This window comes from Carassius carassius, chromosome 33, assembly GCF_963082965.1.
Source record: "Carassius carassius chromosome 33, fCarCar2.1, whole genome shotgun sequence".
NCBI lineage: Eukaryota > Metazoa > Chordata > Actinopteri > Cypriniformes > Cyprinidae > Carassius > Carassius carassius.
Window position 1 is genome coordinate 8,105,435 of NC_081787.1, and position 12,224 is coordinate 8,117,658.

Here is a 12,224-nt window from a genome sequence, read left to right on the forward strand (position 1 = left end):
GGAAGAGACACAATGCAAGCTGAGACAATAAGATATACAAGAAACAATAAAATATTTAAAGAATACACAGAAGACCCATGAAAAAAGAAGACAAAGAAAAGGATTAAGAACAACCTGGATACGTTTTGCTGGAACACTAAGAGAGAAAAGAGACCAAGAAGAAGAGTGAAAGGTAAAGCCACAATGATCTGCATCTCATATCTCCACAGGTAACTGCTGTCAATGTGATGTTCATGCGGCATGACAGAGATGGGGAAATGTGATGGATGGAGGGAGGAGGTGGAGGAAGAGAGGAATAATTGAAGAATGGCAAAATGGAAATGAGAAAGAATATGTAGTGGGAATGATGAGATGGGTGATGTGCCTACAAGAAGATAGAACAGTGTTTACATTCTGGAAAATATACGTGATAAGAATTTGACCAAAAATTCTGGAAGTTAATATGCGATTTTAAATTACTGCAGTAGTGAGGACTTGTGAAAAAGCTGGAAAATATATATAAAAATATTCAAATATATACATGTGGAAATGCTCACACATGAAAATCAAGACTTGTACTCTGTCACACTTCAGGGGGCAAAATGTCTGATTTATGTGACTGATTTATAAATAGAAGTGCACTGACATTTTGAAAGATTGCTCTAATCTAAAAGAAACAATTGAGAAAAAGAGACAAGGAGAGAGAGGTTTAGAATAAAAGAAGAAGAAAGCAAGAGAGAGAGAGAGAGAAATGTTTGTTTGGGGGCTGATCTGTGGTAAAATGGTCCAGCGCCTTTCATTATGGACTGCGTCTTGTTCAGGTCCCATGACAATAACTGCAGTGGTAATTGCTGGTGTGTCTTGAGGCAAGGCAATCAGCATCATAAGATTAAATTAAAGAGAAAAAGGGAAGTTGTGCATTAAATAAAATGGCACATTAAAAGAAAAGCTGTTGGTGGTGCAGTTGTGTGTGGGCAGAGAGGACAGCTGCCATCTTGTGGTAAAGTTCTGGGACAATATTAAATTTGCATGGTTTATGGGTACTAAGGAGTGTCAACAGGACCAGTGCCCCAGGATCTTCAGCTGAGAGACACCTGAGAAATTTTTTTTTTTTGCTAATGGAACATTTATATTCATTGAGAAACAGTTTTTAAATGTACTCAGTGAACAAATTATAACTGCATTCAACAGTGTATTAACAGAATTACCATTTGTATTAATATTGCAACAAGATATTGCAGACAGGTTTCCCACTATCACTGAAAATCTGAAAATGTGATGGGATTTTAAAATTGTGTTTACTAGGACAGGAAAAGTCTATTCTGTTCACAATCAAATTAGTCACTTAAAGGGATGGTTCACCCAAAAGTGAATATTCTGTCATCATTAATGATTGAGGGTTCGAGCCCCAGCTCTTTTAATCGCAACGCTAAAGAGACAGTCTTGATCTCAAACAACAATCTTACAACAAAAAAAAAAAAACAACACAAAGGACACTTTTCATATAAAAACTCAATTGTAAGAAATAAAGCCAGAAGTCTAAGACATTTCAAAAGCTAAACATAGAACACAATGGCACACTGACAATGTCTTATTCTCTAATTTGTATAATCCCTGGAAAAAAAACAGTGTGTGGGATGACAAGATAGAACCATCAGCAGCTGGTGCCCAGGGTGTCGAAGGACCATAATCCATACATACTGTAATGGGGAAAATTTTAACATATTTTTTTTTTCTTAAATTCTCTTCACAGCCACTGTTCATCTGTATCACATTATCACAGAATGCTGCTGTATCTTCTGTTCTGGATGAGTCTATTTCTGTTGATTACAAACAGGTGAGTAAAGAGATAAACAAAGAATCACCTGACGTCCACACTGTTAACATTTCTCCCTGTCTCCCAGTGAAAGAGGATTTTATGGGAATCATTATGGCGAGTGGAATGATTCGCAACTGCAGCCCACCATACAGAAGCTGATGAAAGGCTACAATCGATACCTTAGGCCAAACTTCAACCGTGAGGGCCACCTGAAGTTAATTAAATATAGATGGAGAATTAAAACAATAATTAAAACCCAATAATAAAAACAGACTTCTATGTTTCCACAGAGGGGCCTGTTAAAATTGGAATGAGTCTGGATATTGCCAGTATTGACGCCATCTCTGAGATTAACATGGTACTGTTAGCATTTATAAACTTACTTTGATAAGAGGCTTCAGGCAACAGATCAACAGGATTCTGATCAATTCTGTTCATATATCTACAGGACTACACAGCCACTATCTTCCTAAGACAACGATGGGGAGATTCCCGCCTCATATTCCCTGGAAATGAAAGTCTGAGTCTGGATGGACGGCTGGTTTCTTTGCTGTGGATCCCCGATACGTTCATCCCTGATTCTAAGCGTTCTTTCCTCCATGACGTAACTGTGGAGAACCGTCTGATCCGCATCTTCAGTAACGGCACTGTGCTCTACGCTCTTCGGTAAACACTGAATTTACACCTTCTTACCAAAGGCTGAACAACTGCTCCATGCAGATGTATGTGCATCTGGGGAACCTTCCCACTGAAATGGTTCAATCAATATTCCTCCTTTTCTCCACAGCATAACAGCAACCATCGCCTGCAACATGGACCTCACCAAGTATCCTATGGATAGACAAGAGTGTACTTTGCAATTAGAAAGCTGTAAGGGTTTTCACTCTCAAATAGTTTTTTCCTTATTTGATTGGTTATTCAAGAGCAGCCTGTTCAAACCCTTAAATCTGTATGTGTGTGCATGCATGTTTAGGGGGGTATAATTTACAGGATGTAGTGTTTTACTGGACCCGAGGGAATGACTCAGTGAAGGGGTTAGATACACTGCGCCTGGCCCAGTACAGTGTGGAGAGCTACTACACAACCGTATCCCAGGCTGTGTATGAAACAGGTAAAAATATTGAATTTTATTGTGAATATCTTGGTCACTTTTACATTTCATTTTTACTAAAAGTACCAGTCAGTCTTGATCTTTCAGTCACATTTATACAATTAGATTTAGGCATTTGGAAGATGTCTTCCTTCTAAGTGGCACAATCATGGTTTACAAAATCCCAAAAAAGAATTTGGACAATTAGGTCAGACTTAAAAATTATGGTTTTTACTTGGAAAAAATGTATAGTATTCATATTTAATGGAATGTTAAACAATTTACAACCATTTTCAATGTATATGATAAAATATACATCAATGAACTATTTTTAATGTAGCACTTTTTAGTAATTTTTGTGAAAATTGCACACATTTTCTTTTCTCTTTTTGTGTCTTTTTACAATGAATAACCTGCAATAATCTGGATCCGTTTCAGGTTTATACCCGAAGCTAGTGCTGCATTTCTCTTTACGTAGAAATGTGCTGTTCTTCATTCTGGAGACGTATGTGCCCTCAACACTTCTGGTGGTTCTGTCATGGGTGTCTTTTTGGATCAGTCAGTCCTCCGTTCCAGCTCGCACCTGCATCGGTCAGTGATTCCAAGAGCTTATTACTAAAAAAAAAAAAAACATATGATACAAAAGATTTCTAGATTATAGCGAAACTAGATATTCTCTATCAAATCCAATTATTTGATAGGCGTGACCACTGTTCTTACCATGACCACACTAATGATGGGAGCCAGGACCTCGCTTCCCAATGCCAACTGCTTCATTAAGGCTATAGATGTCTATCTCGGCATCTGTTTCACCTTCATCTTTGGTGCTCTGCTGGAATATGCCTGTGCTCATTTCTGCACCATGCAGCACCAAACCCTTGTAGATGTGCAAAGGGTGAGAAACCTCTGTATAGTGGCAAAAAATTACACATTTTTACAACCTGCTTTAATTTTTACATTACATTTTCACAGGAACTACTCAAAGAATTTGAGGAGTCAAATGTTATGACTCACTTGGCAAATTCAACATCACCCAAAAAGATGCAGACTGAAGAATCAACTCAGATGGAGATGCCTGAACAATCTGTGATATGCGAAGGGAATGAGGCCACAGACAAGAAGAAAGAAAAGGGGTGCGGTTTGTCCTCCGTAAAGCAAATGTCTCGCCGAGCAGCATCCATGATGAGTGTCGAGAATCCTAACAACATCGACAGACATGCACGTGTATTTTTCCCCATGGTATTTCTCCTTGTCAATATTTTCTACTGGCTCTACTACCTTTTATTCTAATGGATGAACCACTCTTAATGAACAAAGTATTGCACAAATGACTGTAAAAGTGAAAAGTAAATTACAGTTATATAGTGGCCTATAACAAGGAGCTGGACTTTATTCATTGTTGCACTGAAGAAAGTGTTTCTACATAACAATAAAAATGAAGATCACATGGACACACATAAATCACCATACAGACTCATCTGCAGCAGGCCACAAAGAAGGACGCTGCTCTACGCATCCACAATTGCCTTCACATTACTGATTTATTTAAGGGTTCAGTGCTTTACCTGTTTTTTCTTCTTGCTTTGTTTTGTTAGGTAAAGGTAATATGCTTTAGGGGTGCTGTAAACATCCATAAGCACTGACTATAATAAACTGCATTAAGTAAAACCAATAATGGTCAGTGTGTGCATGTATGTACTTTGCGGTCTGCAAGTCTGTTTCAGGTGTAATTCAAACATGTAAATAAAGTTTGAATATTTAAAAAAATAAATGACAAAACAAATAAGCTTTGAGAAATGTTTAAGATTATGCAATATTTCTAGGTGCCTAATAATCTAATTATAAGCTATTTTGGAACAGTAGTCATGTTTGCATTATCAATCCAATGTAACAACTTAATACTTAATCACCCACTCAATATATTCATCCATCTACCTTCCAATCTATCCAACCATAGATCCATTCAGCTATTTTTAGTGATTTATTTGGAGAATTTACCGTTTTCTTTGGTTACTCTCAGTCTGAAGAACGCCATTCCCGCATCTCCGTCAACGTTTCACTGTTCATCCTAGATATTATTGCTTTACTCACTCTGGTCATAAGGTGGCACTGTGGCGCTAACTCAATGAATGAAGAGCATCGTCTGGTCAAAGAGGAAAATCCATCAGCCAATCAGAAAGCAGGTTGCCTTTTTAAACTCACCCGGGGAACGCGGAACCAAAACAAACGGCATTTTGCTTGTGTAGAAAAAGAAAGACTAAACAGAGAAACGGTAAGTTTTAACTAAAAAAAAAGAAAAGGAAAAAAGGCTATGTTTAAGTTAAATTGTATGTAACGTTAGTGATTAAACTCACGTAATATTCCTCGGGTCACGTTTTATTTAATGTAAAATTGGCAAACGGACTTGACCAAGCTGAACGAATTGCTTCGTTACAAATCATGAAAGGCGTTATTTGAACCAAGCGAGTAATATTTCATTGTTTTGCTTTTCACCCTGTCGGTGCTGTGCAGAGATACAAATATGGACACCATGATTTACCTGGATCAGGAGAACGGCAGACTGACCACTCCAGCCATCAAATCTCGCCAGAACAGACTGCACTCTGCTCCGGGTCAGTGACCATATAGGTTTTGTCTTTGAACCAAAAAGGGACTAACGTTACTCACAAAGTCCCTAATTTACGTCTGTCACATTTCCAGATCAGTGCTTGAGAACACCTCTGACAGGAAAGGCACGTCTTGGAGCTCCTCTGCGATCGGGCCGAAAAGCTTTGGGAGTCATAAATAAGGTTGTTGCCACCCCAGCAGCATCCCATAAAGCAGAGGAGAAGACTAAACCTGCTGAAGCCATGGTTTGTTCTTGATGTGTGGAGAAAGCTTTATGAATGTTGTTTGTAGGTTGATTTAAATGTTACATTTATTTCATCAGTGTAAGGTTCCTGCTCAGCCAGCTAACGTTAGTGAGGAGACGCCAAGGATCGAGAAGTGTTTTCCATACAATCCAAGCGGTAAGAGTGATCTACTGTTTTATTGCTTTTAAACTAAACTTTATTTTATTATTTTTTTTAATTCAGCTTTTCACTATTCTGTCCCATGTTAAATCTGTAGAGTTTGAGACCTGCAGTGTTCCAGATGAAGTCTACCTCAGTTGTTTCTCTCTGACTGGTCTGGGAAAACGGATGTGGCCAACTGCTTCACCAGTGGAAGAGCTTATCATGGACCCATGTTTGCCACTCTCACCTTTAAAGATGCCCAGAGGTAATGGATATATTTAGAAATGTAGCTTAAAGTTGTCCGTGCAAAAAGTCTATATACCCAGTTAAACTTGTTTGTCTTTTTCTTCATGCAGCGGTTGAATGTGTTGATGAAATGGAGGTATTCCTACAGACGATCAGTGAGCTGACTGTTGACTTGCCCCCTGAGTGTGAACTCTAAATTTTCATGTGGATTGTGAACTTTGTACTTTTAAATTGTTTGCTTTTAACTGTTATTAAACGTTTTGTAAAACTTCTGTCCAATGTTGTTAATCTGAAACGAAGTGGTCTTATAAATGGTCCTAATAAACTCGAAGGGTCAGTTCCTCACCAGCATTAAGAAATAACTGAAGGCATTGTACTTAAACATTGAAATAACAATCTACTAATCCTCTTTTTGTAAATCCAGTTTAAGTAAATATCAGGTTTTTGCAGCCTGAAGTGACCCAAGTCTAGCAAAATCTAGTTTGTCTTCACGGTCCGTTTATTTATTTTCCTGTCCATCCAGTGAGTTTGGTTCAGAGGACTTTGCCACAACATGGGCTGATTAGTTCACTAGTTGTCCCCCTTCCTGTACACCCGGAGAGATTTTGTGCCACTTCTGGCTGTAGCTGTATCCCTTCTAGCCACAACCATAATTCCCATGCAAGTCTATAACAAAGGAACAAAAATACCCTTTTTTTCTTTTCTTTATTAAAAGAATATTCCCATCTCCATGTCTAAAGACATATGCCCCCGGTTTCACAGACAAGACTTAAGCCTAGTCCTAGACTAAAAGGCAAGTCTGAGTTGTTTCAAATGAAAGAAACTTGTACTGATTGATCTTAAAATATATCAATGCCTTTGTTTTTTCTCAAGATGCACATCAGTAATGTTTTTTTCTAAGGCATGTTTATAAAAATTACTTAAATGTCCTAATTGAACTATGGCCTAATCCTGGTTTAGGCTAAGCCCTGTCTATGAAACCAGGCCTTAAAGTGCAAATGTTAATCACATTAAAAGGTGGAAAATCTAAAGGTTATAAACCGAAGTATCAGTTAAATACACTGAGGCAAGATTTAAAAGTAATGTTAAAATTATTTACAATCATTGTATGTACACTGTTATTAGCACCACGTGATTAAAGAGATACTCCACCCCAAAATGAAAATTTTGTCAATCACTTACCCCCATGTCGTTCATAACCCATGAAAAGCGTTGTTAGTCTTCGGAACACAATTTAAGATATTTTGGATGAAAACTGGGAGGTTTGTGACTGTCCCATAAACTGCAAAGTAAATAACACTACCAAGACCCAGAAAAAGATCAAAGACATCGTCAGAATAGTCCATCTGCTGACAGTGGTTCAATCTGAATCTTATGAAGTGCAGAGAATACTTTTTGTATGCAAAGAAAAAAAAAAACTTTATTCAACAATCCTCCATGCTATCGTAGGGCCATTTTGGAAAGTAATTTGGAACACAAACTGTATGTGGTTACGTTTTCTACGTTTATTTATGCTTTGATTTGAACTACGCCAATGCAGAGAGACACAGAGGAGACAAATTGTTGAATAAAGTCATTATTTTTGTTTTCTTCACATACAAAAAGTATTCTCATTGCTTCATAACATTACGTTTGAACCACTGATGGCAGATGGACTTTTCTGATGATGTCTTTCATAATTTTCTGGACCTTGACACTGTTATTTATTTGGCAGTCAATGGGACAGTCACAAGCCTCCCAGTTTTCATCCAAAATATCTTAAATTATGTTCCCGAAGAAGAAGAAAGCTTTTACAGGTTTGGAACGACAGGGGGGTAAGTGATTAATGAAAAAAAAAAGTCATTTTGGGGAGAAGTAACCCTTTAAGAGCAGGAGTTACCCCAGAAGTACTGTATAAGCAATGGAGTGTAAAAACACTTTGTACAGATCTGTCACCATGCCTCTCCTAACATACTATTTTAAAGTAAATTGTCCCCCATTCATTCCCATCTTCTTTACAACCTACCCACAACTCTTTTGTGCACTTTCAAAGGACAAACTTATTTCCTCATACCATCTCAATCCTTCAATATTTGTGCCTGTAACATGGAACTTCACAAGACTTGAAGAGAACATCATCATTTGACTGTGGCTGCTTTGTCATTCTAACCCCATTATAAAGTTACAAAAGTGGCAGCCGTCGTAGTCAATATATATGCATTTACAGCAGTCTGTGTTGGAGAAAGCTGGGTGAAAAATCCTCATCTTAACCTTGACATTCCTGATCAGCAATTTAAGTCCCCTTGTTAGATTCCCATTCCTGGTTAAAAATAAAAAATTAAGGTTAAAGTTACACACACTCACACACATACAGGCCATTCTGCAATATATAAGACTTAATAGCAGGACCACAAACTAAGCAATGAAACTCATTAGAGACTGACTCATTAGAAATATATTGAATGTTTTTATGTGATCTCTATTGATGCAGCAAACTGTTCTGTTTGCATTATCTGTCTTTTGATGCATTGCACTGGTTAATGTTGTGAACACTGATTTGTTTACCTTGGCTTTCTGCATAACGTTTCCCTTCGTGGATGCATAGATGGAGGGGGGATGCTTACGCATTTCAGAGGTGCAGTTAACAGGGAGAAATGACTCCATATACGGAGTCTGTAAGGTAAACAAGTACCACATTTAACAATTTCAATCAAGCTGTTAATTCTAAAATTAGCTTTTTAGGTCCAGTAAGTACCTTGTTTGTAGTTTGTATGTACTCTGTAGGTGCCCCCAGTTCTCCACCAGCCAAAGATTTCTTTAGGTTCTCCTTCACCTGCGTGAGTTTAAGCTCTAGGTCCACACGCTCTCCCTCTTTCACCCGACAGCTGTCCTCTAACTGAGCTACATGCTCCTCTAAAGCCAACTTCTGCTTATCTGCACAACATGTATATAGTTCGGATTACATGTGCATTTTTGGCAAATCCATTATGACCATATAAATGCAAAACAATTATGTAAAGATTATTATTACTAAAATGTTAAACAAAATATGAAATATTACTATTGTATTAGTAATGCTATTGCAAAAATTTATTCTTGAAAAATTCTAATATTTATAGCCGTCTTTTTTTCTTTAAGCCATATTGCAATTTAAAAGTGTTCTGTGTTATAATATGGCTCGTACCCTCTCAAGAGAAGAATTTATGAACACTATATCATCTAAACATGGATATAAAAGAGAAACGAGAACATACATATACGTGACTGAATTCAATTTTGCAATATGCTGTAAGAAACAAAGAATAAAAAAAAAGCTATTTTTGCTAGTAAAAGTGGGGGAAAGTCACTATTTGGAAAGAATCCCTGAGAATCTCATTTTATAGGGAGCAAAGCTTGCTTTCTTACCCGGTGCACCATTCATCTTATTTTTGGCCTCTCGTTTCTTTTTTCGCAGAGAGACTAGGGCACCTCTGATACTATCTATTTCTTTTTCCAGGTCTTCTTTTTCTTTCAAGTATCGGCGTGCGTCCTCCTGTGCCCGTGTTTTCCCATACCTCCCGTACTGATTTGCGTCTGAAATGTCAAGTAAAGGTCAAAGATCAGACCCTTGAATACTGTGGGAAGTTGGCAATGCTTTTAGCACTTATCTAGTGAGAGAATGAGTGTGAAAATGCAGAAAGCTGTAGATCAAACCAAAAGGTCTTGTTAAGCTCAGGTTACATAATTCTGACTGCTTTTGATGTGACAAGCCATCAGCAGCCATTTTCAAAATGGCCAAAATAAGGTTGAACAGTCAGCAGGCTGCTAAAAAAAAAATCCTTGAAATCATCATAGTCTATATGTTAAAGACAATGCTGAATCCAACCGCTGTGTTTGTTATAAGCATAACTAGCATAGTGCAGAGTGTGATGACACTCACTGGAGCCATGGCGTTTTAGAGTGATTTGTGGACTGGGCTTTCCTGTTTCACTGCTGGAGAAAGAAGAACGACGTTTTGTTTGTGCTTCTCCCATCAACCCCTCATTTTCCTGCTGAAGAGAAAAGGTGTACCGTGTTGGATACTGTATGTTTAAACTACTGTACGCTGCTTCATAAGGCTCCAATGACATTTGTATCCCTCATACTCAAGTGATTAACATAGTATATTAATGTAGTTAATATATATATATAAATAAATATATATATAAAAATATTTATATATATATTTATATTATACACACATACACACACACCTAAACTGATTGACCCTTATTTTACATAAACAACTGAGGAAAAAAAGGTTTATATATATATATATATGTATGTATATATATATATATATATATATATATATATATATATATATATATGTATATGTATATGTATATATATATATATATATATATATATATATATATATATATATATATATATATATATATATATATATATATATTTAAATATATATTATTTTAATTTTTTTACTTTCTTGGTGCCTGATCACATGATTTGAGGCACGCACAGATGAAGAACTGAAGCTTCTGTGCAAGTGTCTTGAGGGTTCATAACAGGTTTAACAAGCCACTTAGTGGCCAGAGGCTATGACAACTGAACCTGTTCTAACCCCCGATTACTGCATACAGAGTCATCACATGCTTCTCATCTTTCATTAAAATGCAGTCAAGCCACATGCACACAGAGGCACAAGGATATTAAACCTCTTCTACAACAAGTTTTTGTTTGAATGAGGTTAACAGAATTGCCACGTTCACAGAGAAGACTCTCTCTCTCTCTCTATAAAAAAGGTTAAATAAACTAGATAATTATTTCACTATGATGCATGTACATAAATGTTGTGCATTTATTTCTATAAGCTTTGAATCTAAGTCTGTGCACATAAAATAAAGTGCTTTTTTTGTGAAGAGTTGAATTTTGGAGGAAGGGTTGTGAAGCATATGACTTATAAAAAGTGTTCTCTTAGAAAAAGGCTGAAAACAACTGTGATAGAGTGGAAGCACTTGACCAAATTTTTGTTCATCTGTGACCACACACCTCTATGGCTTCGAAAGGGACCTCATCATACATTCTAAAATCTGTGGAGGTTGCCCATCTAAATAAACAGAAAAAGAAACAAGAACAGTTCATTTAGTCAAAATCAACAAGACGAGCCAATCTAAAACCCCAGCTCTCATCTCCTTCACCCTCAACTCACAGGAAAGAGTGACGGGCAGCAGTACGGATGTTGGCAATAGTTTCCACATCTACATAGTCATAATGTAGGGACTCGGGGTCCGCAGAGGAACCAGTTTCTGCCAACAAGATTCCAAGCCAGCGGCCCATGTCCTCCGAACAACTCGCCTAACACAAACACACACGGGAACAAACATGAGCTACAAGCACAGAGCTAGAGACAAGATATATCACACACAGACATCAACTGAGATTCATTCAGAATGTATTTATCACATGATAAATGAGTATTAAAGAATTACAAAAGATTTTAAAAAATGTGCCGTTGTATTGATAGTATAGTAGGAATGCATGATACATCACAACCAGAGTTGTTACTGTTAACAAATTTATGAAAAACTTTTTGTTAACTGAAATAAAGTAGAATAAAAATATGGGGGAGAAAAACTCAACTAAAACTTAAACATTGGCAACTAATTACAATAAAATAACAAATGAAAATAAATTGAAGCTAAAAAAATAAAAGCTCATTAAAAAAACAATTATATTTATATAATATTATATAATATAATAATAGTGCATAAATATTACTACAATGACAAAATTTTACAATATTATAGATTTTTACATTTATCAGTGTAAGTCAATCTTGGATATTACTTGCTGTAATATTCAGCAAATCTCAGAATAAATATACATTTTTCATAAACTACTTTATAATGATATGATGCCTACAGTCACCTGTAGCATTTAAGATGATTGTTTTAAGCTTTATTTGTTTATTTGTATTTATTCAATTATTTAGTCATTTTAATATCCGCAATAAAACATTGTCTTTATCAACCAGCAATTTTATATTGGTGGATCCTTATAAAAAAGTATAGAGTAAAAGATGACAAAAATATAATTGGCAGGTAGATCAGAACAAAGATCCAAACCCACGCAAACA

At 36.5% G+C, this 12,224-nt stretch overlaps 3 protein-coding genes across 7 annotated transcripts in view; 2 read left to right on the forward strand and 1 right to left on the reverse strand.

Moving 5' to 3' along the window:
- LOC132113676 (gamma-aminobutyric acid receptor subunit pi-like) overlaps window positions 1-4,739 on the forward strand; it is a 7,945-nt gene extending 3,206 nt beyond the window's left edge. The window contains exons 1-10 of one of the 2 annotated variants that reach the window (XM_059521578.1): window positions 7-172; window positions 1,733-1,816; window positions 1,884-1,996; window positions 2,089-2,156; window positions 2,247-2,464; window positions 2,586-2,668; window positions 2,772-2,909; window positions 3,327-3,479; window positions 3,590-3,783; window positions 3,861-4,738. In XM_059521578.1, coding sequence (XP_059377561.1) covers window positions 1,764-1,816; window positions 1,884-1,996; window positions 2,089-2,156; window positions 2,247-2,464; window positions 2,586-2,668; window positions 2,772-2,909; window positions 3,327-3,479; window positions 3,590-3,783; window positions 3,861-4,178 — 1,338 coding nt within the window. In that variant the 5' untranslated portion in view covers window positions 7-172; window positions 1,733-1,763 and the 3' untranslated portion in view covers window positions 4,179-4,738. Of the gene's footprint in view, window positions 1-6; window positions 173-1,732; window positions 1,817-1,883; window positions 1,997-2,088; window positions 2,157-2,246; window positions 2,465-2,585; window positions 2,669-2,771; window positions 2,910-3,326; window positions 3,480-3,589; window positions 3,784-3,860 lie in introns of those variants that run through there. The other variant, XM_059521579.1, reaches the window with a different exon arrangement.
- LOC132113677 (securin-like) overlaps window positions 1-6,422 on the forward strand; it is a 43,934-nt gene extending 37,512 nt beyond the window's left edge. Inside the window, exons 2-6 of the mRNA XM_059521580.1 lie at window positions 5,398-5,500; window positions 5,589-5,740; window positions 5,824-5,896; window positions 5,997-6,146; window positions 6,238-6,422. Coding sequence (XP_059377563.1) covers window positions 5,410-5,500; window positions 5,589-5,740; window positions 5,824-5,896; window positions 5,997-6,146; window positions 6,238-6,323 — 552 coding nt within the window. The 5' untranslated portion in view covers window positions 5,398-5,409 and the 3' untranslated portion in view covers window positions 6,324-6,422. The remainder of the gene's footprint in view (window positions 1-5,397; window positions 5,501-5,588; window positions 5,741-5,823; window positions 5,897-5,996; window positions 6,147-6,237) is intronic.
- A 1,252-nt stretch (window positions 6,423-7,674) lies between these two features.
- Window positions 7,675-12,224, reverse strand: part of LOC132113675 (actin filament-associated protein 1-like 1) — a 40,699-nt gene continuing 36,149 nt past the window's right edge. For 3 of the 4 annotated variants that reach the window (XM_059521576.1, XM_059521574.1, XM_059521573.1), the window contains 7 exons: window positions 11,298-11,443; window positions 11,138-11,195; window positions 10,026-10,137; window positions 9,512-9,679; window positions 8,862-9,040; window positions 8,672-8,779; window positions 7,675-8,426 (listed from right to left, as the gene is read on the reverse strand). In XM_059521576.1, the coding sequence (XP_059377559.1) occupies window positions 8,400-8,426; window positions 8,672-8,779; window positions 8,862-9,040; window positions 9,512-9,679; window positions 10,026-10,137; window positions 11,138-11,195; window positions 11,298-11,443 (798 nt within the window). In that variant the 3' untranslated portion in view covers window positions 7,675-8,399. The remainder of the gene's footprint in view (window positions 8,427-8,671; window positions 8,780-8,861; window positions 9,041-9,511; window positions 9,680-10,025; window positions 10,138-11,137; window positions 11,196-11,297; window positions 11,444-12,224) is intronic. The other variant, XM_059521575.1, reaches the window with a different exon arrangement.